Source organism: Meleagris gallopavo, chromosome 1, assembly GCF_905368555.1.
Source record: "Meleagris gallopavo chromosome 1, MGAL_WU_HG_1.1, whole genome shotgun sequence".
Lineage (NCBI taxonomy): Eukaryota > Metazoa > Chordata > Aves > Galliformes > Phasianidae > Meleagris > Meleagris gallopavo.
In genome coordinates this window covers 115,843,767-115,870,662 of record NC_139404.1, presented here as the reverse complement: position 1 = coordinate 115,870,662, position 26,896 = coordinate 115,843,767, and the positions used below count along the sequence as shown (strand labels likewise).

Sequence of the window (26,896 nt, the reverse complement as noted above, 5' to 3'; positions counted from 1 at the left end):
AAAAGTCTGTTGGGGAAAAAAATGTCTCTCTTCTATGCTATATGTCCTAGACACAAAATAAATAAATAAATAGATAAAACACAAAAAAACCCCAGCTGTGAATATTTGTGCGAATCCTATAATTTCAACATGGGATGTTCTCATCTTGATGCGCTAAGGAGGAGGTCAAACTGAATTTTTAGTTGAAGAATAATTGTAAATCTCTCAAAGAAGAGAGATTGCAATTGAGATGTTGTCAGAGCAATTTGTAGTTTAGCGTATGTACTCCTGTCAGCTGGTGATGGTGAGGTTGAGGGAGACTGAATGAATAGGCCTGAGCAAGATGTTCCTGCTCTGCAGTAGTGTGCAAGTTCAGTCAGATGAAGGGAGGACATCATGTGTAAGAGAGCTGGAAGGATTATATGTAGGAGAAACTGAGGCAATGAAATGAGGACTTCTGGCGTCATATCTACTAGACATGTGTCTGAAGGCAAAAAGACTACGAAAAAGTTGCAATAACTATGAAAGGAAATGTAGTTGATTGTGTGTGCTTTCCAGGGGAAAATAAAGAGAAATCATGTAAACAACCTGTGTGCATATATATGTGTGCAATTGCTGAAGCCTGGCATAACATTTTTGAGGGAATGCAGCTCAACAAACAGAGCATTCTGTTGCATCTCATCTGTAGACGCTATTGCTGAGAGTTCAGTTCTCTATAATGATCTTTACATCCAAAAAAAGGCTACTGTGCACATTTGTTTTAAGCTACTTTGTCTACCAATCATGTTGTTTTGAAGAGGTAATAGAATACTAATTTTCAAGAATTAAACCTGTTGGTAGCTCTTCGGAAGCACTTGTTCATTTTTCTTTGGTGTGTTGTTCTATAGAGAAAGATAGTGGGACTTGAAAAAAAAAATCACTTTCTTGTGTGTTTTTGAGTCTTGCTTTTCTCCAAATAAAAAAATATTCGTTAGAGGATTTTGACCCTTTTGATGTAGCATATGGGCAGTTAGCTGATCTGTAAATCCTAAGTTATCCTTCCATAGCAATCACACATTTTTTCATGACCAATTTGACATTTTAATGTCTTGGGCATAACTGTTTTCTTCTGTTCTGTTTCTGCCTGTGGGATCTTTTTGTTAAACCTGTGAAATCTAAGTAAACCCCATTACACTCACTGTACGTTTCTATAGCTCTTTCTCTGAATGCTAAGCTTAATGGGCTGTGACACCTCTCTGGGAGTTACAAATTCTTGTGAATTATTTTCACTGCTTGTGAATGAAATATATAGAAATGAGTTACAACAGCTGTGATATGTCCACGGTGTGGGAGCTGTGTGCATGACAGGAGTACATTTGCTGTGGCTCATACCTCTAATAAGGTAGTTTTGATTAATGAAGACTTTATTTTTTTTGCACCATGTGCTTAATGTTCTAGGTGGAATGGAGCGGTTGGCTTGACTAACTGACTCCTCATGAACTGAAATGGTTATCTGACTTCTTCACATAAATACCCTGCTGCTACTGACAGTTTTCTTTTTCTTTTATGAGAAAAATATCTTCTGATTTGCCTTTCAGGTTTTATTCCTTACTTAACAAGTTGGCATATATCTATGGACTTAGAGCCTAGGTTATTTTATCTACTATAGTCTGGTTGCTTTATCAATTCTCTCATGTTTTGAAACAGAAAGAAATCTTTAAAGCCATTTTTTCTTTATCGTTTGTTTTTCATCTGCAATTTTGATTGTTCTTAAAGAGACCTTTGTCTTTCTGATTTCATCTGTGTTAGTAAAGTTTAGGGTTTTGTTGTTCAATGCAAGAGAGAAGTGACATGGCTTCTTTTAGTGACTACTACTTCTCACAGCTGTAAGATCTTTTCTCTAGTGAGAAGTGCAAGATGAGCATCTTTTTCCTTTCATAAGTCCCTTAAATTTGATGGATCTGGAAGTGTAATTAAAAAAAAAAACCATGTATTTTAGATACCAGAATTCTGACACTGATGCTAATTTAAACATATATATATATATTGTGGTAGAAATTGGAAATACAAATGCAAACAATTTAACTTTGTATAATCCATTTGGTATATGTGCACCTAGACATCAGGAGGGTAATATAAATGTAAGGTCTTAAAGAGATTTAAAAAAAGGTACAATTATCTGTATGATTTTTAAGTTGCATAAGAAATGTATTTTAGAACTTGCCAGTGATGGCTTATAATCACTTTGATATTTTGAGGAAAATGGTATCTTTAAGCAGATGATACAGAATTTATTTTTAAAAATGTATTGTGCTTATACAGTCGATGGCTTTTATTTCCATAATGTTTTTTACTACATAATTATACATCTTAATTACGTAATTACCGTCATAATTATTATGTAATTACATGTAGTTCCACTAATTACAAAATCAGGAAGTGTAATTATCTACTAAAAACTTTCTGAAATCTTATTTGTTCACTAGAGATTATTTAAAAGACCAGTGACCTGCTGAAGATGGTGTATGGTGTTACGCATCACACCAGCTTTCCTTTTCCCTTTTTTTGTGACCAATATAGCGTGAGAGCATTGTGGAAGGACTTCTGTGACTTTAATTATTAGTTCCCATAAAATTAGTTCTGAAGCATTGCCTATATTGCCCAGGGATTCAGAGCCTCTTTGATTTTGTCATTGATATGTTTTGTCTTCTAGTTGGAAAGATTCTGTAGCTGGAGTTACAGAAAGTTGCATGCTTTCAAGTTAACACTTTCATAACTTTATTCTCAACACACTACAAAGAATAAAGTTATGAAGGTGTTAACTGAAAGCATGCAACTTGGGGTCAGCTATAAACGTGATTGGAAAAATGCTGGTTATGGCCATGTGTAGGTAGAGCAAAACCTTGATTTCCCTGAACACATGGAGAATGCAGCTGATTTCTCATGGACTAAAAATTTATTTTATTGAGTAAAACTGCTTTTTTAAAAATTATTTTTTCTGTTTAGATATATACGCATATATATGTTTATGTGCTCATTTATTACTCACTACTGCACATACTTAATTTATAAATTTGTTTAACAGTGCAGTATGTAACCAAAGTAGTTCACTGCATGCTAAGAGAAAAAATAGTAATATTTAGGACATTGTATGCTTGTTTTGTCCTAGTATTTTATTACATTGAGCAGATGGAAACTTCGATACAAAACTTTCTCATACTTTCATCATGATAGAAAATGTTCATTTATTATATTATAATATTAAAATATGGAGAAATACTTTAAATAACAGGAAACAATGTGTGTGAGAGGGGTGATACAAAATGTAAGTGATCAGAATCTGTGATACTGATAAAAAGGGAGAAAATTGTAACCTAATACATCAGCAGGGAAGTTATCACTTTAGAAACATGAAGAATATCAGTCATTGGAATTGCAAGCTCTAATTATGCGAAGCTTATGACTTGATACCAACTATACATTTCTATCTTTGTATAATTTTTCTCTGCTTTCTAAGGCGGCTGTTTTACTTTACTGAACTTTAAACTCCCAAGTTTGGGTCCACAGGTGATGTGAATCTGCCGTTGTCTTGTTGAATGCAGGAACTTCAGCTTGTGACTACTGAGCATACAAGCCTTAGGGAGAGTTTGTCTTCAAACCAGTTTGAATTGCATTGGCCTTTAGAAGAAACACACAGATGCATTATTTTTGAGCACAGATTGGAGAAACTGGATCCTTATTTGATCTCCAGGGTTTAAATTAATACCACAAATAAAATGATTTTAATTATTATACTTCCTGAAGCATAATAACTGCACAGAAGACGTTTCTTTTGAAATATCCTTCATATCCTTAAAAAAACAAAACATTTATGTCAAAGACATGATGAAAACGTAGTTATGCTTTTTTCTCTAAGAAATGGGCATGGATGAAATCTTCAGGAAGGGCTGCAAGGCTATGTAGAGAACAATGGCATGGTAAATACTAATTTTATTTTGTAGGACACACAAAAACGATACATGATGTATAATACAAAAATGGAGCATTATACAGTAGAATATCTCAATGCAGCTTAAGATGGTTTATTAAACAAAGAAGTCCATCAATTCATTTTTGTCATCTCTCCATCAGAAAAATGTGGTGGTGTCAGCCAATACCAACTGATGTTTCTGGGGGAATAAAAAGGTGTATTTGAAGCCCTGAGTATTACCACCATGAAAACAGAGTGCACGAGAAACTATTTGGAGTATGTTTTTCACAAAAGCATGTGAGACCTCAGCTATTACCTCTTTGTGTCTCACAAGCAGTGCCTCCACTTCCACAGTTTTCAAGTCCCCTCTTTTAACAAAGAAACAATCATTCCACGATACTGAGTGGTTCAATGAGATGGAAAGAGAGAGTACTACTCTACTTTTTTTTTTTTTTTTTTTTTTTTTTTTTTTTTTTTTTTTTTTTTTTTCCAGGACCATCTCATAGATTAGTACATCTTATTTCAGGCTAATATAATTTCACTACCTTTTGAGAGCCAATTAGTCTTTTGTGACAGATCAGAATTTGGATCAGCCTTGAGAAAAAACACAGCAGGATTTCATTCTGTCTTATCCCACTTCTGTGAGGGGACTTGGATGGAGAAGGCCCATTTGGGCTTGGGAGCTCTTTGTTTTTATCTGGTATAAATTAGTTTGGAAGAAGTTGATTTGTTCTTGCCGGGATTACAACTGTCAAAGACATATCAAAATGTTTTCTTATGTTATATTATTTAACTCAGAATATAATAATGTAATTATTTTGACATGAAAATGTTGCGTGCTGTAGTATTTCCACTTATCTTTAAATAGACATTTTTCACTTTGTGAGAGATGCATACAGTAAGACAAAACAACAAAAAAAAAGAATAAAAAGAAGTGAGTGACAGCCTAAGCTAGTTTATTTAGATGATAAATAATATTTGACATAAATAGGATTCTGTGGAGTTGGAATTAAAACATTTGTATTAGTTATGGTATTGTTTCATATTTCTGGTGTTGCATAAGCAGCCAGCAGCATGTGAACAGCAGCATTTTTATCAGATGAACATTTTGAAATTGGGCTATGTATTTCTGGGGGAGGGCAGAAGAATGCTTAAGACAAGCTTAGAATTGTGTGATTTTTCTACTGTTCATAAATCTTATATACGTGTATTCATCTGCGATTCAATTCTATGTATTTTTTTATTTATTTTGTGCCACAAATGATCCTATAGTTTTAAACATCCTTGATAAAAACTAGTTAGTGGTGAGTGACCAAAACAAATGTAGATAATATAGTTACAAAGAGAATGGAACTACTGTGGTTTTGGTCAATAATGGTTAACTACTATCATCAGGATCTTGATGTGGAAAAGATTTATTTCATACTTTAGATTCCATATTTTAGAGGCATCAGTGGATTTGGAATTGCTTGTTGTGCATCCATTTTCATGATAACCTGACATACAGTTCAACTCTTTGAAATACTACTTAGTTTAAGAAGTCGAAAGTGTAATGTCTTGGTTGGAAAAAAAGGAAAAAAGATATGCCCCTAATTTGGAAAAGCACCAGATGTTGGAACATGAGATGCATGCATTTGATAAAGCATAAGCGCTGCAGCTCTTCTTGTAGCTGCATTTAGAGAGAAAGAAAAAAATAGGTTGTTATGTGAAAATTTAGTTTCTGAAAATCTGGGTACAAGTTTAAAAACTATTTCTGTTTTTTTTTGTCTTCTGTACTCTGAAGTGTATCTGCTATTTCCCAGCTTAAGCCAAACCTCAAGTATTGCAAAAAAGGGAAACTATGATATTATTCAGAAACTGCAGTAAAGTGCCCGTGTCTTTTTCAACTTTTCTATAAGATCTGCAGCCTTGAGTTCATTTTTGTTTTATTGAACTGCTGTAACAAATCTTAAACATCAAAGGAAGTACTCAGTCAGAAGTTCCTATTTAGACAAAACATGAATTTCATTTCAGTATTTGGTCTTTCAACATGTGAATGTACATGTGCTTTCTAGTCAGTACCAGAAAAGGATCATTTTTGCTTTATTATAGCATTTGACAAGATTTATGGCTTTTTGTATTCACAGATATCTTCTGCCCTGCTAGTGACCACAGCTGCTGCACCAACCCATAAAGCATAGATAACTAGGTACCCTTTGGTTTAAGCTTTCCCTCTAACACCCACTTTTGCCTATGTTTCAGGAACCAGTATAACATGGCAAACTGCTCTGCTCACCACTTCTCAGCTTTCAGGTGTATCTGCTGCCATGGCAAAAAGCTCTCCACCTCACGCAGGTCTGGGATTTACTTACCTCTTCCAATGTTGAGTTACATTTCAAAAAGCATTGATCTGCCCAAGTGAAAAGGAGGAAGCAGTTCAAGTTCTGGCAGTCACTGTAACATTTCTCTTAAACCCTAGTGGAGTACCTCACAGGGTAGTGGTTTTACCTCTTGGAGTACTCGTGCATCCTTTTTCTCCTTCTTTCAGTTCTAATAACTGCTTATTTGGGGGGGAAAACATGATAATCAGGACTTTTTTTTTCTTTTATTTTTTAAATGATAGCAGTGCTGGGTTTTAAGGAGCCTTTGTCTTCCCTTTTTTTTTTTTTTTTTAACCATATAAGATGGGCAAGGTAATGTCAACAGACCATTTGCATGGTAAAGCCTTATATTGGATGTTCACACCTTAAGATACCTTTCACTTATTTGTTAGTGTGCCTCTGCCCTGTGAAAACACTTCAGTGATTCAGCATCACATTTCAAAAATTATGCTCTACTCCAACAGGATATGAGGTATTGAGATTTTTCATGTAACATAGCAATTCTAGAGTAAGCATTTCTCTTTCAAGGGAGAAGGATAGTGGGTTTTATTTGTTTGGTCTTTGCTTTGATAAAAAACTTCTAGTTGTCACATCACAGTCCATGGTAGTATGTTGGTACTATATAATCAAGGGCCCAGCAAAATATTACTATTAAAGTAACTTTTCAGGCTTAGAGATTCTGGTTGGTTTGTTTGTTGTGGGGTGTGTGTGTGTGTGTGTGTTTGTGTTTTTAACAAGTTCCATTTTATACAGGAAAGGAGAAATGCCTATACTGAATTGCATATGAGGAAATAGCATTAGTGCAAAAGGAGAATGAAGACACAAAAAAAGAAAGCCAAATTTATCAAGTGATCTCTTAACGAGCAAATTTGACAAAAAGCAATCTTAAAATTCACAATGCAGAAAATGTGGGGAAGAGTCCTGAGAAACTGAAATTGAAAGATTTGGAGAGGCAGCACTAAAAGAAGGTAATTTACATTACAACTTGAAAGTAAAATAATCCATTGCAAAGTGTAGCCTTCAATTTTGTGCATTACTTGAACCCAATGAGGATAAATTTAGGATTTGCATTTCTAGTAGAAGCTCCCCAAATTTTAGACTCTATTGCTGTTGCCCTTGTTATCCAGTAAGAAGTTTTTCTTCATTAGGGAAATTTTTAATAAGATCTGTAGCTATACATTGCTAAAAACCATTGCATGATCGTAAGCAGAAGTCTTACATGGGCATTGGTCATCTCCCAAAGAATTTTGGACTTACAGTAGCTTGAGAGTGGCTCATTTTTTATCTCATTCTAGATGTGAAAAGGGGAGAAGGGAAAAAGTCTCTGGAAAAGTTTGTGGTACAGAAGATTTTATCATCTTCTAAACATAAAATACGATTTGGGAAGAAATCTCTCTTCTATGCAGATATCAGCAGTTTTACAGATGGAGTACATCCTTGGAAAGATTCTTGAGCAATTGCAAGCTGATGTTTTTACAGTGTCTTGAGCAGGCCAATATTCCTGTTGAATAGTACATTTTGAAGGCCATTATTATGATAAACCATGTTCTTAGCATAATTCAGATTGGTGTATATACTTTGGTTTTAAAAAGAGAATTCTGCAGCAGAATGCAAACTGCAGGCAACACTGAAGAAAAAAAGATACTGTTGAACATATATAGAAATCTTTAATTCAAGACTTTCCAACACAATACAATGCTTTGTATCACCCATTTGAGCTAATTAGGGGAGGCCCCAGGAGTTCCTAAAGGTCAAGCAAACTTAATTATAAAGAAAGACTCTGTAGTGCAATATATCCCAATTACAAAGATAATATGAATCACCACAATGGCAGGACTTTTATATAGTAAGAAGTCACTCTTATCTTTTCAGCTGATATGCATTGCCTTTAAAAAAAGGTGAGTGATGAGTTAGGAAATGAGCTATTGTAGACAACAGGAATAAGCTCAGGAATTTATGGGAGTATGCATGAAGGTTTTACTCTCTTTAGAGGAAATCCATCTGATGCTTTGCTTTACGTTTAAATGCTAAGGGGAGAAATGAGTGAAGAGAAAATTCTTCATCTTTCCATGGGTAGGATATTCTGCGCAGAAATGCATAAGTGGTCCATCATCAGATATGCCTCACAAAGTGGTATCTATATGGTGGTATTCAAGCTAAAATTTGTCCCTCGTACTACAGTAGCAGTCCAACCCTCCGCTTGAGTATACAGACACTGCATGAGTGAGGGCTTTGCTGTTCTCTTTTTGTCTACGAGAAGCTAAGCAGTCATTCCTTCCATACCAGTTGATACTAGTGGAGAAACCCCCCTGCAAAGATATGCTGTTCATCTTCACTGACCAAGGTCTGCAGTTCAAGTATTTGTGTATGAATTTATCAGCCTGTTCACCCCTGGGTAGTGGAGAGAAATAGACAGGTCCAGGGCATGGCTTATGTAATCTCATTTATGCTTGGCTGGTATGGGTCACGTGTAAGAAATGCTTATTCTTTCCTGTATTGGTTATAAAGGAGATCCACAGTGACTGATTCTAGACCTCTAGAAAACAGTTGTACTCAAAAGATTTTACTAGGAATATAATTCATGAGTTCCCTATGTTAGATGCCAGATGTGGAAAACTGTTACATCCAGCGCTCCAGTTGGCTCAAAGAGTAAAAAATAACATCAAAATAGTTTCCATTATCCTTCTACAGTTACAACCTCTGTTGTCTACACCAAGGTGAGAAGAACGTGTTCTTCTGAAATAAACCACTTCTGCAGAATAATCTATTTTTAAATGATACGTAGTTAATCGTAAAGGCTCAAGGGAAGGCATCCAGACATAGCTGTTAACTGGGAGGAGACAGAATACCTTAACTCCTACCACTTCTTTGGAAAAGTCTGTCACAAGGTCTGCAAGCCAGCCTTTAAAAAATCAGTCTCAGAATAGAGTTCTGGCTTCTGTCACAGAAGAAAACTGTTGTTTTGTGCTTATTTGGATGGAAGCATAGGGTATAATTCTTCTAAGCCCATAATATTTTTCAAAGGGACAAGCCTAGAGACTAAATTTCATGTATGGGGTCGTCTGGAAATTAATTTAAAATCATCAAGGTGAAAAGCCATTATATATTAATAGCTGTTCTTTACCCGCAAAAGATTTTAGCAGTTAAAAGCCAAATCCATCAACCTCTGCTTTTTCATATTCAGTAAATACAGGGATTTTGATAACTAGAAGAACTTGTCCCAAGGAGGAGTTTAATATTCTACAGATCATAGCACATAATCTTTCTTCTTTCTGCTTGAATGTCAAGCATGAAAAGGGGAAAAAATACATTTACAAAGTTGATTTAAGAAAGTCATTTAAAACGTATTTCTTTATAACAGTGCAGCTTCAGATAATCCATTATTTTATTTGTAGACTCTCTCTGAGATGTGGAAGACAAAAGGCAGGCATGGATTTGTAAGTGTATCAAGTTAGTACACAAGGATCAAAGGCTATCTCTGCATGAGGGACTTTGCACATTCTCTTCCAGATCAGCTGCAACATCAAGGACAGGAAAATCTGTAAAGCATTTTGTTTGCTATGTGTTCAATCTCCTGTCATCTGCTAATGCAGTCTTTGTCAGAAAGTGCTTAATGTTGTGGTGCCCAAGTAACCTGTTTCCCTGTTTCACTTGCATTGTTCTGCTGAATACGTATCTCCTATATTCCCTACTCAAAATTGCTGACTTTTCATAAATTGGAGATGATCAGTAGATATGCTTCCCTAGGGAAGAAAGAAAATAATATATTGACGTCCTAGTAGTGGGGATGGTTGCATCAATGGAACAGAGTGTATTGTTGTGTCCTTGATGTATTATGGGCAGCTGAGCATGTGATCTCTCACTATTTCAGAGCCGCGGGTCTTATGCAGCCAGTGAAGGACAGGATAGAAGACACAAATCATATGGGTGGCTGGGGGTCTTCAAAGAGTAAGACTTTGCTGACCCCTGAGTCAGAATAGCTGCAGGTGTGTGTTTTGTCGAGTTCTGTAATGTCTCATGGAGAAATTGGCAGGATTCAGGATAAGTGTACAGGGAGAAATGGGAGAAGAGAAAGTATTTTAAAAGAAATCAGAAAACTTTACTGTTCATTTCCTTTGGCATGCCGAGTGCATTAGAATAACTAATTTGTTGATGTCACTGTATGCTGCTAGGAAAGGAACGATGTTCTACAGCACTGAGCCTTGGTGATCTGTATTCTTCCCAACTGCTTTTGCCCATTGTTTCAAGGTAAAGTTAGCAGGGAGTAGCTGGTCACCTTTGCTTTGTGAAACGCTGGCTTTTTTGGAATGTTTGCTCAAGGTGCTTTCCCAGAGAACTCATTAGCTTCCACCAGGAGTGGAGAGTTGTTACCTGTTGATTTTACTTGTGCATTTGTGAAGAATGACTAATTACTTCTTGGCTTCTTTGATCTTGAATCCCATGCAGTTAAGATGGAGGACCAGGAGTGGGGAGAGGAACTACTGAGTATTTCAAATCCTGTCATTCTCTTTCTCATGATGTGGGAACAGATACTCCTCTTCCACTTTGATGGAATGGTTCTTACATGTTGTTTATGCTGTAACATGGAGTTTGCAAACCAACATCTGTAGACCTGGTGGGGGGGGAAGGAAGTGGATATTCCTCATGCTGGATACTCATGGCAATACCCATCAGGTAGCACCAACAGCTTTTGAAGGCCCCATCCATCCTGGCCTTGAACACCTCCAGGGATGGGGCACCACAACTTATCTGGGCAGCTGTTCCAGAGCCTAATGCCCTCCAGTAAATAATTTCCTCCTAATGTGTAATCTGACTCTCCACTCTTTTAGTTTAAAACCATTCCCCTTTGTCCTGTCACTATGTGCCTGTATATACCTATGGCTGTGGATCCAGAACAAGCAAGTACTGGAGTATTTTGATACTGTTCTTGAAGATGATTTAAGTCACCTTTGCGCATAGTCTGAAATAACCCTGTGTTGAGCAGCCATTCCAAAAATTGATTTAAGAGGCTAAATTATTGTTCTGTTTCGTTTTCAGTTATCTGTATCACTAAGAATCATACATCTGTCTTACCCCTCACTGTCAAATAAGCATTTAATTTAAGATGGGCAGAAGATTAAATATTTGGAGTCAATAACTTGTTTTGGGTCTCTTCTGACTCGGGATGTTCTGTGTTTTTAATTTTGGAGTATAGTATGCAACACTTCTGAATATATATGCTACCATTCTGGAGATACACTCCGTTTTCATCTTGCCTCTTTTTTGGTGCTTTGGGAATCTATGTTGCTTCTAAATCTATAAAATAGTGTGTGGGAAGTAGGTGAGGTTGAGTGAGATTGAAGTGACTGTTGGATCTCAAACGTTTGAAATTGTCACAGAAGCTCAGATTTAAAACATATTGTTAGAATGTTGACATATAGCTAACAATCTACAGCTTAACTTGGGGATATATCTAGATTCTGTCAAATATTTGAACAAAAAGTCATGAATAAGTGGTGCCACATGTTGATTAAATACAGATATACCTGTTAGTATTGCAAGCATTTTTGGATGAAATGCCTCATGTGGTGGTTGTTCTCTGACCATGGGTGTGGGCTTTGTGGTTAAGGCGTAAGCAAAATAAAGCACCAGTATTTAATTCTAACCTCATGCTTCATCCAAAATTAGATCACAAACAGCATTTTTATTTTGTTTGTTGTTGATCTTTTGTGCAGCAGCAGATGCTTTAGTCTGATGTCATCTTCCCTGTTTTAGTGACTATTTTTGACGGAGCAATTTGCTTTCAGGTGTCTTGCTTTACTTATGTGTATGCTGTCCTCATGCCTGACATTGTGGGAAAGTCATTTCCTCAAATCGGCTATGGTAAAGATTTGAGGAAGTAAATGGCACTTAAGTTCCAATTCTTCCAACAGTGCTGATACACCAGATCATCATTCTCCAGAAAAAGCTTGTCTACCAGTCATCTCCTGTTACAGCCTCAGATATATTTTGGATAATTCTGCTTGATTTGAAATGCTTTCAAAATTTTCCTCTCATGCAGATGCTAATTAGTGACTGACTGAATGAATGCAGTCTGGTAAGGTGCTATTCCATTTATAAGTTGCTTTCAGTCTTGTTAATCAGAATTGGTTTCAGTAGCTTTTGGGAAAAAAACTCTCTCCCAGAGAAGAGTGTATAGCACTCAAGGCTAAAATCCACAAAGTTAAGGTATGGCAAGTATGACAGTTGTGAGAGATTAGACAACATTTCTCTTAGTGTTTTTTTGGGGTGGGAAGTAATGAGATCTATGTATTTTTAATTCTGCGAACAAAATGGGAGCTTGTTCAGCTTTTGAAAGCATATATTTTTTGCATAACGCAGGCGTTTATACCAACTTATCGGCAATCTGGAATTATTTGACTGCAGTTAGATATGCATATTTAACATGTGCAAGAGCTCATGAAAATCCATTTAAATATGAAATACAATTTAAACACCTCATAAAGAGCAGTCAGACCTACAAAGTTGAGTTACAGTGGGTTATTATATTACGGCTAGCACAGTACCCAATTGCACCTTTTTATTAGAGATCAGACCTTTCTGTTTGAATTTTCTGGCCTTTGTGCTTTTAAGCAATAACTTAGATGTTTAAAATGTTTTTACTAGGGAAACTCCTTTCCACTATTTCCCCCACCCCCCACCCTTTTTTTTTTTCTTTTTTAAATACTGCCAGACTTTTAACTGGTTTTGAATATGTTAAGAGTTTTATGTGAAAAAGGATTAATTGCTTTGGTAAGCAGGCTGTGTTCCAGCTGTTGATAGGTCTGCTTACATCTCTTTTCAGTGTTTTTTGTGAACAACTGATCAAATTAGATTCATCATTCTTGGATTGTGGTGATTTAAAATTGAAATGGAATATATTAAAGCAGCCAACCACGCTGATTATATTGCAAGCCTCATTTAATTTCATACATTCACACATTATAGTGAAAAGCAGGATTTTTTTTTAAATGTGCGATTGTGACTGTACCTTCGGCGACTCCAAAGGTCATCTGTAATCGCTGCGTAATTTATTAGTGTTAGATATCTGATTTCTGAAAGTTTGTTCCACAGCGCTCCATATACATTACGAGCAGAGAGCAAAGCAGTTCAATTGCTGTAATTCTTCTGACATGCTGTTCTTCATACCATCCAAGTCCTTACTGGTCAGGGAGCCTCTGCTTAGAAACCTTGGCACAGAACTGGGCAGTTGTTATCCGCAGATCCCATGGTTGTCTGTTCTGGAGCACTGGGGGATAAATTAGGCGTTGCAGAGGTGGCAGTATGTTCTTAGGAAGGTGTTGACGCAGTGTGCTGCGGTTCCTTCTTCTGAGTGATCAGATGACTACGTTTTCCTGCTGCGTTCATAACAATAAAATACATTTCTGAAAGCTTTTCCTTGTGTTTTATTAGCTGGCACCTCTTTATAACCCACGGCAGTCTTGAGTAACATCTTGGAGGTGAGAGTCAACAGAACTGCAGACTAAATTTTTAAACAGACTTTCCATATCCATCTCCTATACATTATATTGCAAAATAAATTTGTTACTCTGCTGCTTGCTACACTTGCTCAGAAGTGAATATCCTGAAAGCATTTTGAATATTTGCTGTTGGCAAAGTGGTATAAGTCTAACTTCACATTTCAAAGCAGGTTTTTCAGATTTGCATCTTGCTCGTTGCAGAAGAGTAAGAATTACACAGTAGATTTCAAGAGGAATTATTGTATCATTTCAGAAAAATCCTGCATAAGTTTTTAATGTAATTTATGCTCAGCAAAATGTCTACTTATTCAGACATATGGAAAATATTTTAAAGTGCTGTCTAGTGCTGTTCTGTGCTGGACTATTTCCTTTTTTATGGAAGGCCATTGGGAAAGGAAAAGGTACAACTTTTACTACTGCTAATATAGGGAAAAGGCAAGATGCCTGTCACCAAACTGTTACTTAATGGCACTGCTGCAGGATTGGGCCAGTGGCTTAGTCCATTGATATACCGTGGCCTTTGTGTTACCTATACAGGAGTAGTTCTCACAAGTTTGACAGGCACATCTAGTTTTCTAAATAACTTCAGTATCTCCAATAGGCTTAGTAGTTGATTTATCTGTTATTTCCATGCATCTGATGGCTTAGACTTTTATTTTTGCCACTTAGACTTCAGTTCTAGTTGCACTCAAAATTCTTGCTTGGCTATTTCGTGTAAATCCAGAGTAAGTTCCATCAATAACATGCATAACACCTAGATGTTGTCTGCTGGATGGCTTCTTCAGAATCTCTTTTGTTGTTGTTGTTCTTTTAAAGACTGATTTGTGAAGAATCGTTGTGGTCAAGAATAAAGTAAAGCTGGCGGATCATTGATGGTGTTCATGCTCAAAAAGCACTTACTCATTTCAAAATATACGCCAGGGACAAAACTTACTGATTCTTCTAATCATTAATTACCCACAGAAGGAGAGACCCATGAGTAATGCTTGTGCTAGGTTAAGAATTTGTGCTCCAGCTTGTGTTCCCCAGATGAGCTAATAAACTCTTCAGGAGCACAGTGAATAGTCCAGAGAGCACTAGCCAATGTAGGAATGCAAGTTAATTCTTGGAATAAAGCTTTCTTAACCCAGTTCTCTTTCAAATAGGTACAAAACGCAGTGAGGGAGGTGTTCTCAAGAGAGAAGAGTTCTGTCCATTTTTAACGACTTTACTTAATATCTTGAACGCAGTTGCTTGGCCAAAAAGCCTGCCATACTGTTGTTTGTCTTCTCGAGACACATCTGTCTGTCCAGCTCCTTTCTGACTTTTAGCTGCACATTTGTGATTTGGCTATCTGAAAATAGTTTTGAATATAGGAATTTTACTGGTGTAATGACTGAAATGTAGCTTAAGTACATCTAAGCTTGAGTGTCCAAGAATCCCTGTGCAGGATACTTAAAATTGCTAGAGGCTTAACGTACAGATTAGGAAGCAATCAGTGCTGTAATATTTAATACAGTCTAATCAACTGTGTTAGCCATGGTTCCAGCACCAATTCAGAAGCTTTTGCCTTGGTCCAAAACATTCATGCTTTTTCCTGGATTTGGTGGATCTGTAGTTTTCTTTTATCACTTTAGTATTTCTTCTGTTCAAATGAAATTCAACAATAGTAGTTTTTTGCTAGGGTGAAGTTCTAATTGTTCACATAAAGTTTGTTATTAGACATAAAACCATTATTTTCTTCAGTGTCAGAAGCCAGAACATTTACAAAAAAAAAAATAAATTGGGGTCTGTTGTCTACAAGGCAATAGATTTGTCTGATGGATGAGGCTAGTAAGTTCATTTTCCTGTTCGGTTCCTCCCATCTAAATTGTGGAGTGCGTCGTCACCTGAACCTGTGATTGTGCAGTGGATTATGTGTTGTAAAAACCATTACAACTGTGAATAGTACCTGGTATCATCAAAAGACCTTCACAGTTTCTGTCTCTTACAAAGAAAAAAAAAAAAAGGCATATTTGTGGTAGTGTAGACAATTTCAGTGGACTCAACATGCTTATATCTTAGAAGCCTCAGAACAAAACAGAGCTGAAAGTGTTACTTTCCATTATCTCTAGCAAATTATTTGAATAAACCCTTACGTCCATCTTTCTTAACCCTGACGTTTTTCCCATCCTTCTCTTCTGCCACTGTTCAGAATATGTGCATTTAATGCATCTTGCTTGTTTCATTGTCTATTAAGTTGTTTCTTGTATGTACAGTATGTATGTACAGTACAGATGTATGTACAGTAAAAGGTCAGGTGTTGAAAATCTCTCATGTTAGGAATATTTCTTTTAAGTTTTTTTCCTTTGTTTTCTTGCCATTCCTATTCAGTGTGTAAGTTTAGGCAGCTGCAGTGTGACTGTGTCCTCTTAAATGTTGCCTCTATGAAGAAGGCTACAACTACGATGGGCAGGCTTGCAGCAGGGCTGAATGCCCCAAGCCTAGAGCTGGCTGTGCTCAGCTTTGGAGCGCTTCAGCTTCCTGAGGTAGCCACCCATATGTTGCTCACTACTTTAAAGAGTGCCAAATGCTCAAAAGCTCTTTTTAAGTTGTTACACATTCTGAAAACAGTGGATTCAAAACCTTGTTGGAAGCATCAGTGGAAGCAAAAATTCACCTAGAGTCATTCTATACAGAGAAACTGCCTTTGTTTCTGGAAGCTGCAAAACTTCCTGAGTTGTTTGAAGTTGGATTTGGAAGTCAGGGCTGTGTTGCTGCATGACAGCTTGTTTGTCCAAGGTATCTGAGTTAGAGGTTAGATGAATCTTTAGTCAGCCCGAATGGGAGGATTTTTATTTGGCTAGTATATGTGTACTCTGTCATGAAACGTATCCATGCTACGAAGAATGAAACATTTAATAAAAGAAAGAAGGAAAGTACCTCAGTGGAAGCTTTAGAACATTTTCACGATTACATTTGCCTTGATATCTTTGTTTTCTGGGGGATTGACACCCAGATTGTCACCCAGAGTTCCTTATCTGTTTGAAACTGTGGGATTCCTGTCTCTTAGGGGCAGGAGATGTGGCTTTCCTGGCAGTGTTGTGTAATCAGCAGGACAACATGCAGCGTGTTCTTCCATTTCCAAAAGCTAAGTTGTGGCAGTGCTGCAGCTCCATATTAAACTCTCGCTTCAAGGAAGCGACAGCTGAGAGTGGTCTTGCCAACCCCATGCTAGTGATGAAAGCAATAGCTCGCAGGGCATGTCAAACCCACTTCTTAATTCCTGTGGAGCGTGTGGCTGCCTGATTCATTAATACATGGTGGGCAGTTACTTCGCTTTCTAATCTTAATTTTTATTTAATCAGTGGCACTAGGAATATGACTAGGTTAGTGTGACTATTTAAAATGTGCCTGAAGGTAGTTTATCTCTTGTAGAGAGGCGAGCCAGGTAGTTGGAATAAGAAGCATCAGTAAAGACGGTATGCATTTTTCCCTCACTCCCTCCCTTCTTTTCTCCAAGAGTGTCGATCTTTGCACCTTACCATCACTGTGCTTTTTGAATAGCCAGCATTCTGGCTGCAGGAAATCTTTATTGTCCTCTTTAGAGTTTTTAATTGTTGTCTTTTTAATGAATGTTGGAGCAACAACTTGACATCCAGTTCCTAGTCTGTGTAGATGCTGTGCAGTATGAAGGCAGATGGAACAGCAGGCTCTTACACCTTTATTTTAAGCTTTCTAGTTCAGCTTTTAAGGAAACTAGACAATTCTGTTGGTCTTTGTCTTGGTTCTGCAGATCACATTTGAAATGTGTATATAGATCTTTATCACATGCTAGATATCTCTCTTCACTGTTACGAATAAAATTGAATTTAGCAATTGCAGCAAAATTAAGGAGAGGAATAGCTGATCTAACTACAGAAATAGGTTCTCAGTTTAAAGATCCGAGTCCTTTGTTGCAGTCTTTCCTCCTTCTCCGAGAGAAAAGAAGTAGGAATTGCAGCTTACCCTCAAAGACCTCTGGGCTTTTGATGAGACTGAACACTGCGCAAATGTAAATTGTTTTCAAACTGTTAAAAGTGCCTTGCTGAGAATGGCTTACAGTAAACTCTGACTTGAGCACCTTCAGCAATTACTGTGGTGGCAGTGTTTTATGCCGTAGAAAATTCAGTTGCCAGCAGAGGCATCTCTGAAACAAAAATTGGAAGTGCAGTGTACTGGTTTACTTCTACTTTCAGAAGGCTGGGTTCACATCATTAGTTATTATTTGTATTATGCTGCTATCTAGAGGTCTGATGCACGATAAAAAAGGCAATTTTGAAGACCACTTCTGCCTATAGAATTTACAGTGCAAGACAAGCAATAGGTCAGAAAAGGAGATGTCATCAGACCTGTTCTGCAGACAAAAACTGAAGTCTGAATGAATTCAGTGGCTGGTCCAGTATAATGTTAGAAAGTGATGGCAAAGCTGGTCATAGCACCTAGACCTTTTGAATTAAAGTTCACTGCTTTTACAACATCAGTTGTAAAAACAGCCCAAATACTCTGTCCTTTTTATTTTATGCTTCTCTAAGGATGCAGATAAAGCAGCAAACTGATAGCATATTCCAAATAAAGATATCCCTGTTTCGTGAGTGCCTGCAGTGGAGAAACTCATACTAAGCTTTAATAAGTCCAAAAAACTGGATGCGTTTAGTCTTGCAAGCAGATAGCTTCAAGGCTTTATTCTAGGTTGTTCTGCGGGCTTTGTCCACTCTTCGACTTGACTTTGATTTGGGTTTTTGATATTGTGGGGGTATTCTATTTATTTGCTTTTCTGGTTTTAAATATTCTTCCTCTTGAAGTTGATTTTCAACCAATGCATCTCTGAACTGCTTTTTAAAAGGAAAATGCTTTCCAGTATTTTCATCTTTGTGGATATTTGCCCGGTCAGAAGTGGTACAAAGTTTTGTTTCATTTTGAACAGATGTTCAAATGCATAATGCATATTTTTCTGTTAGTCTACAGAGAACAGTTCCTATTCCATGTACTCTGGCTTTGCCTCTGGTTAAGTTAAGAAAGAACAGTTCCAGGCTTACCAGGTAGTTCATCTCTTATTGCCATCTCATCTTTAAAGCGTGATTAGCAATTGGCCAAAATGAAACATAGGCTGATGATTGTAAAACAGTCACTGAGACGCTGAAAAAGCCAATAAGTATGTTCTACTTTTATAAAATAATTCAGTGAAAAATAGGAAAAAGAGGATGCAAGGCCAGTTACATATCATAGGAAAATGAATGTCTTCTGCCTCTGCCATAATAATCATTTCCTCCTTCCCTGTTTCTCCTAAGCAAATATACTCGGGGTACTCTTCAGTGATAGTATATATAAAAGGATATCCTCCAAAAAGAGATTGGCAGGTTTAATTTGTTTGATGTGTGCAATCACAGTCCATGTTAAATTCAAAATGCTTGTCCAATCAAGGATTCAATATAAAAAAGAGGCAGTAACAAGCATGCAGTATGCTGTAATAAAGAAATCTGTTGATTGAAAACAGTTTGTATATTTTGGAAATGATAGGGAATGTAATTGGTAAGAAAGAAAAGGATAGGGCTTCATAAATAATAGGAAATGGAGCATAGTTTTTCCCCTGATAATGCTAACTCAATTTAACAGTATCCTGGTGCTGAATTTTCCTGTTCAGTAAAATAGGTCTGGTAGATCTTCCAATACTCTAAATTTCATGATTAATGGAAGGAGCTCTTTATTTTGATGGTGCTGAATTTAGTGTGTTGAATTTCAGCTGTAATGACCTCCCCCCTCTCTCTCATCTATTCTTTCCTCTGTGTTGTAACCCTTGAAAGTATATGAAGAAGAGGAGGATTTGGCAGGCAAGCTTCTCAGTCAGGTATGACTTTAAAAAAGAGTTACCTTAGTGCTTTTATGAACTTTGGAGGGCCATTTTGTTGGCAGTATTAGATGAAAAGAGCTTTTTATGTCAAGCTAACTTCAGTACATCTTATAAACTTTAACAATTCTCAGCCTAATCGTAATTGAAGCCCAGGACAAGCTCAACAACTCTCTTGTTCTGCACCACACCTTCCATAGCTTTCCTTCCCTTTCCCTTTCCCTTTCCCTTTCCCTTTCCGTTTCCCTTTCCCTTTCTCTTTCCCTTTCCCTTTCCCTTTCCCTTTTCCTTTCCCTTTCCTTCTGTTCACTCACAAGAACTCTTCCATTTATGGAGCAGTAAGTACATGAATAGACTTCTAGCACAAGGTCCATATCTATGCAGTATTAGATACCTTTTGTGTACTTAAATTTCTGAAAATCAGACTGGTAATTCTTTCTTACCTTTTGTGTGAGTGTGCAAGTGCGTGTAAGCTTATATTAGAGTATTAGTAAAAGAAACCAAGTCTTAAATGGACACAGAGCTGCAGCTGTTTATGCAGTAATTGTTACGGTACTTTAAAACTCTTATAATCTAGGAGGAGGAAGTACTTGAAAGTCAAAAGCTAGGAAATAATACAGCTAACAATCCAATTTGATATGGAAAAGATTAATTTATTGTCTTCTCAATGATTTTATTTCATGTTTTGTATTGAATTAATACACTCCTTACTGTGTTATATGAGGTCATCCAGAACTTGGAGATAAAAGTATCTCTGAGCGGTCGTGGTAGTTGAGTGAAATGCAATATGTCAGACTGAATTTTTGTTCCTGCATTCTCATTTGATGATCATAAATATTGTGACATTTTGAAGAAGAGCTCTTAAGACTTGAAAAAATAAATCTTTATATGCAAAATGTGAAAGTCTCCCTATTAGTTGGAGCAGTTGGGCTTTGTTAAACTGGGAGCCTGGGGCTGAGGAACTGCACACCTGCAGGCAGCGCTGACCAGGAGATGCTGGGGATGTGGGGAGTGGAGGCAGCTCCAGCAGGATCTAGTGCTGACTGCTGGAAAGTAAGCGTGCAGAAGTCTATTCCTTATCAAAGATCTATGTGGATGCTGTGATGTTCATAACGAATCTAGAATAATATGTCAGTTTTGAGGCCATGAAACTTAATGTGCATGCTGTGGGTGCACTGACTTCGCAGCAGCTGCTGTTGTTCATTTGCTCTTATGCAGTAAGTAATGTTTGAGGCTTCTTTTACTGAGCTTATAGGTTTGATGTTCCCCACAACTGAACCGTGAAAGTGTGCAATCACACACACTGTAGGTTTTATTCTTTCTCAAGAACTTCAAGCTCAATCTTGGCACTTCTTCCAGTGCTTTTTCCGAAAAAAAACCTGAATTCAGAATAAAGATGGTTTCTACATAAACCTGAAGTTTGGAAGTGATAATAAATGTATTTTGCAGTGAGTGACGAACAAAATACAAGGTGTTTTTTTTGCTCACAACTTTGATCAGTCATCAGTACACCTGGAATGTTGCTGCTGGTTTTGAAAGGGCTGCAAAGGGCTTTGGCTAAAGAAGCTGCTTTGAGGGTTTTATTGAAACCCCATAGAGGGTGGGAATTTCTATCTGAGGCATAGTTGTGCTCTTACAGTCAGAAAGCATGATTTAAAATCTACATGGATACAGTGAGGCTAAACCTTTTGTACCATAGCCTGCTGCCAGGTATGGCATGTCTTATTTCTAGACAGTATGTTAAATTATATGAAAAAGAATCAGTAGTATGCCCAGTAAAACAGCTGTTTCCATTGCCCTCGCTCTTTCTTCATACCTCTTTCAGGAGACAAATTCTTCCTCTGTGTGTTTCGGTGTTAAGAGTTTCCACAGTTAGATGATGGACGACAAGTTAGCAACATAAAAAATGGCATTGACAGTTTTTGAAAATGAAATACAGCTCACTATAACCTCAAGTTTCTCTCTAAACTTTGACCCAACAACAGAAAACTTTAAAAAGGAGGGGCTCTGTGCTGTCAAGCACAGAATTACATAGGGAAAAAATTAATCTAAATAGTGAGGTAGAAGTCTGGGTTCTCTCATGATATTTAGCAGCAGTGGTAAGAAGAGGGATGTTTCTCTCTTTGTGTAATGTGCAGTAGTTACAATAAACACAAGATTTCCAAATCTCAGAGGACTCTCTTGACAGTTGCTTGATAACAGCTTTTTTTCACTCCATAGTTTTGACAGTTTGTATGTGTTGCCATATCTAGTGTAAACTAAAACATCACTGTCATTCTGTTTTTCTTTCTTGTGTGGCTTCCTTTATTTTTTTTTCCTGTCTTCAGGATAATGAAAAACACAGGCTTTTAATTTGTAGCCTCAAGTAAAGCAAGTTGTGTGCGGAGAGTGGCATGTGTTTGAGTTCTGAAATGCTCAAATTGAATAGCTTTCATATTTTTTTTCAATGCTGTTTCTTGAAAAGTGACTGTGCTGTGTCCTAGATCAGACCTGGTCTGTCAGTCAGCAGATGTGCTGTGCCTGACTGGGCCACAGGAAAGCACTACTGTGCTCAGAGCACTGCTTTCCTTCTTCACTCATGCAGAGATCCAGAGAACCACAGCACATGCAGCGTGACCACCTCTGCCTGCCCTGCTGCACCCTCACTGTCCTTCCCTCACGCTTCTGGACCGTGGTAGCACTGCATCATCTGGGAACACTCTGGGAGGGCAGTGTTGGAGATGGAGGATGGATGGGATGTCCTTGGGTAGAAGAGGACCGACTTAACGTTTGGGTTGGCTTTTTTATAGATCTTGGTAAGGTTATTTTGTCATCAAACCAAATTTGCTTTTGCACAGCAGAGTGCCCGGTGTCGTCATCTGGCATGTAACAGACAAATTCCAATTACTTTTCTGCTTCAAGCTATTGTTAAACACTACGAGCTAGCTGACAGTAAAATTATAAATACAGGTGTTGTCACACTACACTATAATCAGAATTTTAATTTGAATTTTCATTTGTAAAGCCTTTTTTTAACATGAAAATAGGAATAGAATTAGTTTTATTGACAGTAAAAAGACATTTTGAAAGCTTCCTAAATCATTACCTGTATTTAGTAGTGGGGAAAAATTGTATATGTCCGTACAAAAAGAAGAGTTTTATTATCACATATTTACTCATTATATTTGGTGGTAAATAAAACCAGGAAGATGTGTTTGACAAATGATTGACGTAACTCAGTACGTTTTCACTTCATCAGAACAATGGGCAGACATAAATATATATTTGCTTTTGTTTTGTTCTGCTATTACTAATGCAAGCCTGCGATGAAATCTCAAAGCAAATTAAGTAGAGCCTGTTGAGTCTACACGCAGCGCCGAACTTTTTATTTTGCAATTTTCTCTTCTTACAGGGATTCATCATCCTTCGCTTTCTCCCTTCTTCCCCCTCCTCTCTCTGCTCGCTGGTTGGAGTGGTTCCCCCTTCTCGAGACCCTTTTTTTTTCTTTTTTTTTTTCCTCGAGGCATTTAGTGTCGTGTCTGCCAGATTTCAGTGATGAGCAGCGAATTGCTTTTAAAGTGGGCATTATGCCAGTTCAGCAGCACAATGGAAAACCAATCTTCCACCATTCTACTTTTGATGCTGTTATTGTAGCATTTTAGATAACTGCTGCCACAAAAAAAAGATGTGCTCAATTGCTACCAGTTAGTCAAGTTAAATCCAGAGTAGCATTAAAATTACTCTGAAAACTGTTTGTCAGAGGTCATGTGCTGTCTGTGGCTACAGCGCATAGGATAGATGTTCTCTTCTGTGTGAGGTTTTTTCTTTTTGCGTTATTATTACCGTGACTGACCAGCTCTCTAAATAGCCCTTCACTACCTGTTTACTTATTGTCTTCACCTCACTGCTGAAAATACGTGTCAAACAGAAATGTTGAAAAGTTTCTGTAAAGTGCTGGAAATAGCAGGGGAGTGAGTTGTTCAGGGTGCTACAGTTTGTACGGTGTGAAAGCAAGAAAAAAAAAAAGGAAAAAAAAAAGGGGGGGGGGGGAGAGCAAGAACATAATTCTCTGGTTTCTGTAGCAAGATTACTGTTTTCATCTTTTTATCTTCACTTTTCAACCGCCGAGTTCACTTTTCTATTTTTTTTAATAGCACAAATGGAATTTATCCGCTTTCTCGCTCTCTTCCCCTTCAACTCCTCCTCTTCCTCTCTGTGCCGCCGGCTCCGCTTGTGAATGGAAGGGTCTGCGGCTGCTTGTGAATGGCAGGGTCTGGCACTGCGGCCCTGGGGCTGGGGCCAGGTGGGGAGGGGAACTGCAGCACCGGGTGGCTTCTGAATCTCTTGTTTTCCGACGGAACACAAACGGGAAGAGTACTTATGGGCGGTGGGAATTAAAAGAGCGAGGACGTTTTCCTTGCTTTATTCATGAATCACGTAATAGCCGCGCCGCCCAAGGACTTGTTTCACTTGCTTGCATCATGGCAGAGATGCATGCGATGTCACGTTGCGTTCTGATTGTGCTGAACAGGGAATCAGCCTTCGGGTTGCAGTCGTGAGCAGCTCCTGCGGGACAACACCGAGCAAGTGGTTCGGCCGTGAATTTCATAGCCTTCGCTTGGGCACCTAAATAACCCAATTTTCAGAGGGGTTACCGTTGGTAGGCTTTTCAGTCAGTCGGAGCTGTGGTGGCCGATGGGCGAAGGTAAGAAAATAGGGTGAGACATCTAGGGAGGCAACACTGAGAAAGCGTTCCCCACCCTGCAGGGCAGAAGGGGCACCTGTATGGGAGAGCACCTGGAGGAGAGTGCTTTGGAGACCTCCAATAGGTGGCACTGTGGAAGTGCGCAGTTGTGGCCGTGAGAATTTGGTGGCCTTCTCCCTAAGGATGAGTGCTTTGGTACTGGTTTGGTTATAATCCAGCCACTGGGGCTTTGCTGCCTTCACTGTAGGGATGTTGTGGACCTTCACATTTTTTTATATTTAGCACAGAGTTGTTCCGGGATAAGTCTCGTTTTGCACAACCTAAATAACAGCAAGAAGTAAAAGATGAGTGCTAGAAGTGCTCTCAAAACAAAATGGGAATATAAGAAACTCTTCGTACATAAGGCAGTCAGATCTGAATTTAAGTGATTGCCTTTTTACTTTTGGTTTACATTTTCCCCTTCTAAAACTAGAATTCCGTGTTCGTGAGCTTTATTGCACAAGATGCCTTGTTCCTTCACCACGTGCCAGCAGATCAGTCTGCTTACCTTGCAGAGCACTGCTGTGTGCCAGTACATTGGTGTCTCCACAGAGAGGAAAGGATGCCCATTAAAGTTAGTCTTAGGCAGAATGGGCAGAAAACCAGACGGGTAAATAAAGATAGAGGGAAATAGAAACATGGAGTTCAGTTACAGCAATTCAAATATATCAGCATTTCAGGAGATTTTTTTTTTTTCTTTAAACTGTTTCTGTATTCAAGACTTTTGCTGATGAGAAAGAAACATGAATCCGCTGGGATTTTTGTTATTTATACACGTGGTACATCCTTTTTGTCTCTTCTTATTTTGGGAATATGACATGGGAAATCATCACATGTACCTGGTTAGAAGTTGCAGAATTCCTCAGTAAAGAGCCACCTACAGGAGACAGTCTAGGAAGCATAACCAGAGCGGCAGAAGCAGAGCTGATTACCTCTGCAGCCAGGGAGGGAGGGAACTGACTCGAATGGAACAAGACTCGGGTTTTACAGATCTTGATCTTATTATTCAATTTCTCAGGAAATACTTAAGAAAAGGCAAGATTTCTGGGAAGAAAATGTGAAAGTAAGGATTCAGATGCCTGCAAAGTGTTTAAGAATTAAAAACAAAATGGCTTTTTAGGAGGGAGGACAACTTGAACTGCAGTACAGATTAAATGAGGGCTGGTTGAGTTGCAACTTGACGCTCACCCACTTTTTTTCTTTGTTCTGAGTGATGCACCAAAGTATAGCTAATAACAAGATAAGTGGCTGTAGCCTGACAACAACAATTTCTAAGTATATAATGTGTATACAAATGTCATTGCGTTTGAATTTTCAGTCTTATGAATTAAGACTCTTAGTAGAGCAATTTAAAATTTTGAAAGCTTGTGCTTTTGAAAGTGGATAGAAGCAAGATCAACATACGTGGTCTGTGTAGTTTGACTTGCAAGATCCAGATTACCTTTGCTCTGGCAAGCTGTTTGGTGGGTCAGTCGTCCGTGTCCTGGTACCCAAGATGGAGCCCTTTGGAACAGGCAACAAGCCATCCATCCATCCTTCTCTGTGAAGAAGTCTACGCCCATTCTGAACATATGACAAGCAGTTCAGCTTTTGCCCACTTCCCTTTCTTTCTTTTATGTATCTTTTGTGTAAGCTCTTCTATTTACAAGTTGAAAACCTATTAAAACAAGTTGAACTCAACTCAGCTATGAATCTGAAAGGCAGTTTAGAAATTAGGAAAGTTAAGGCTGGAGTTAGAATTGTGCTTCATGATACAGCTGTGTTAAGTTCAGACAGGGCAATTGTCCAGCTGAGTGGTGCCTCTTGCACAGCTGCTGGTGGCACCGCACTGCTACTGCTGGCTGCCTGCGGAGGGCTGCTGGCTGCCTGGGCTCCTTCCTTATTTCCAGCTGCTGGAACACGCTAGAAAAAAAAAACCTGAAAGTATATGCATATGTATCCATGATAGCGTATGCATAAGATCAAGACCTGCGCATTTTTCAGGTTTACTTTACACAAAAGAGGTAAAAGAGGGCAGTATTTGCAGCTCTGATAAGGAAGTTTCCTAAGGCTGTCCCTATTAAAACACCCTCTATATGTAAACATGTAAAAACCTTGTTTTAGTGCCTGTAGTGCTGCATTAAGAATTTAACTGTATGAAGAAAAACAGAGATTTCTTAGCGGTGCTGTTGGTTAAGCTGAAGCTGTGGCTGACTGAACTCAGAATGTGACCCTGTAGGCAGCTCTCAAAAGCTCTGTCTAGCAAAAATATTAACTTGCGTGCGTGATTCAGCTGTGATTTATGCTGTTGCTGAGGATAGACACGATTCCTAGCGCTAGTCTGGCTGTGTGAGAATGCATTATATATACACATATACATGGTTTAAAGCCCGTTAGATTGCCGGAGTACATGATGCACAGGAGAATTAGTCTCACTTGGTGCTGCAGTATTTATGCAGTGGCTTTGCTGTGACATAGCTCTCTTGCATGTGACAGTTTTAAGACCAAGTATTCCTGGGGAAAAAAAAAAGTAGAAGAGTGATAATTAAAACAAATGATAAA

At 38.0% G+C, this 26,896-nt stretch overlaps 1 protein-coding gene across 2 annotated transcripts in view; it reads left to right on the top strand.

Annotated features, from left to right (window-relative positions):
* The window catches only part of POLA1 (DNA polymerase alpha 1, catalytic subunit), a 191,101-nt gene that overhangs the window by 155,769 nt on the left and 8,436 nt on the right, over nt 1–26,896 (top strand). The window contains exon 37 of one of the 2 annotated variants that reach the window (XM_085210462.1): nt 22,217–22,263. The exons of the other annotated variant lie outside the window; for it this stretch is intronic. Coding sequence (XP_085066588.1) covers nt 22,217–22,248 — 32 coding nt within the window. The 3' untranslated portion in view covers nt 22,249–22,263. Of the gene's footprint in view, nt 1–22,216; nt 22,264–26,896 lie in introns of those variants that run through there. 2 annotated transcript variants of the gene reach the window in all.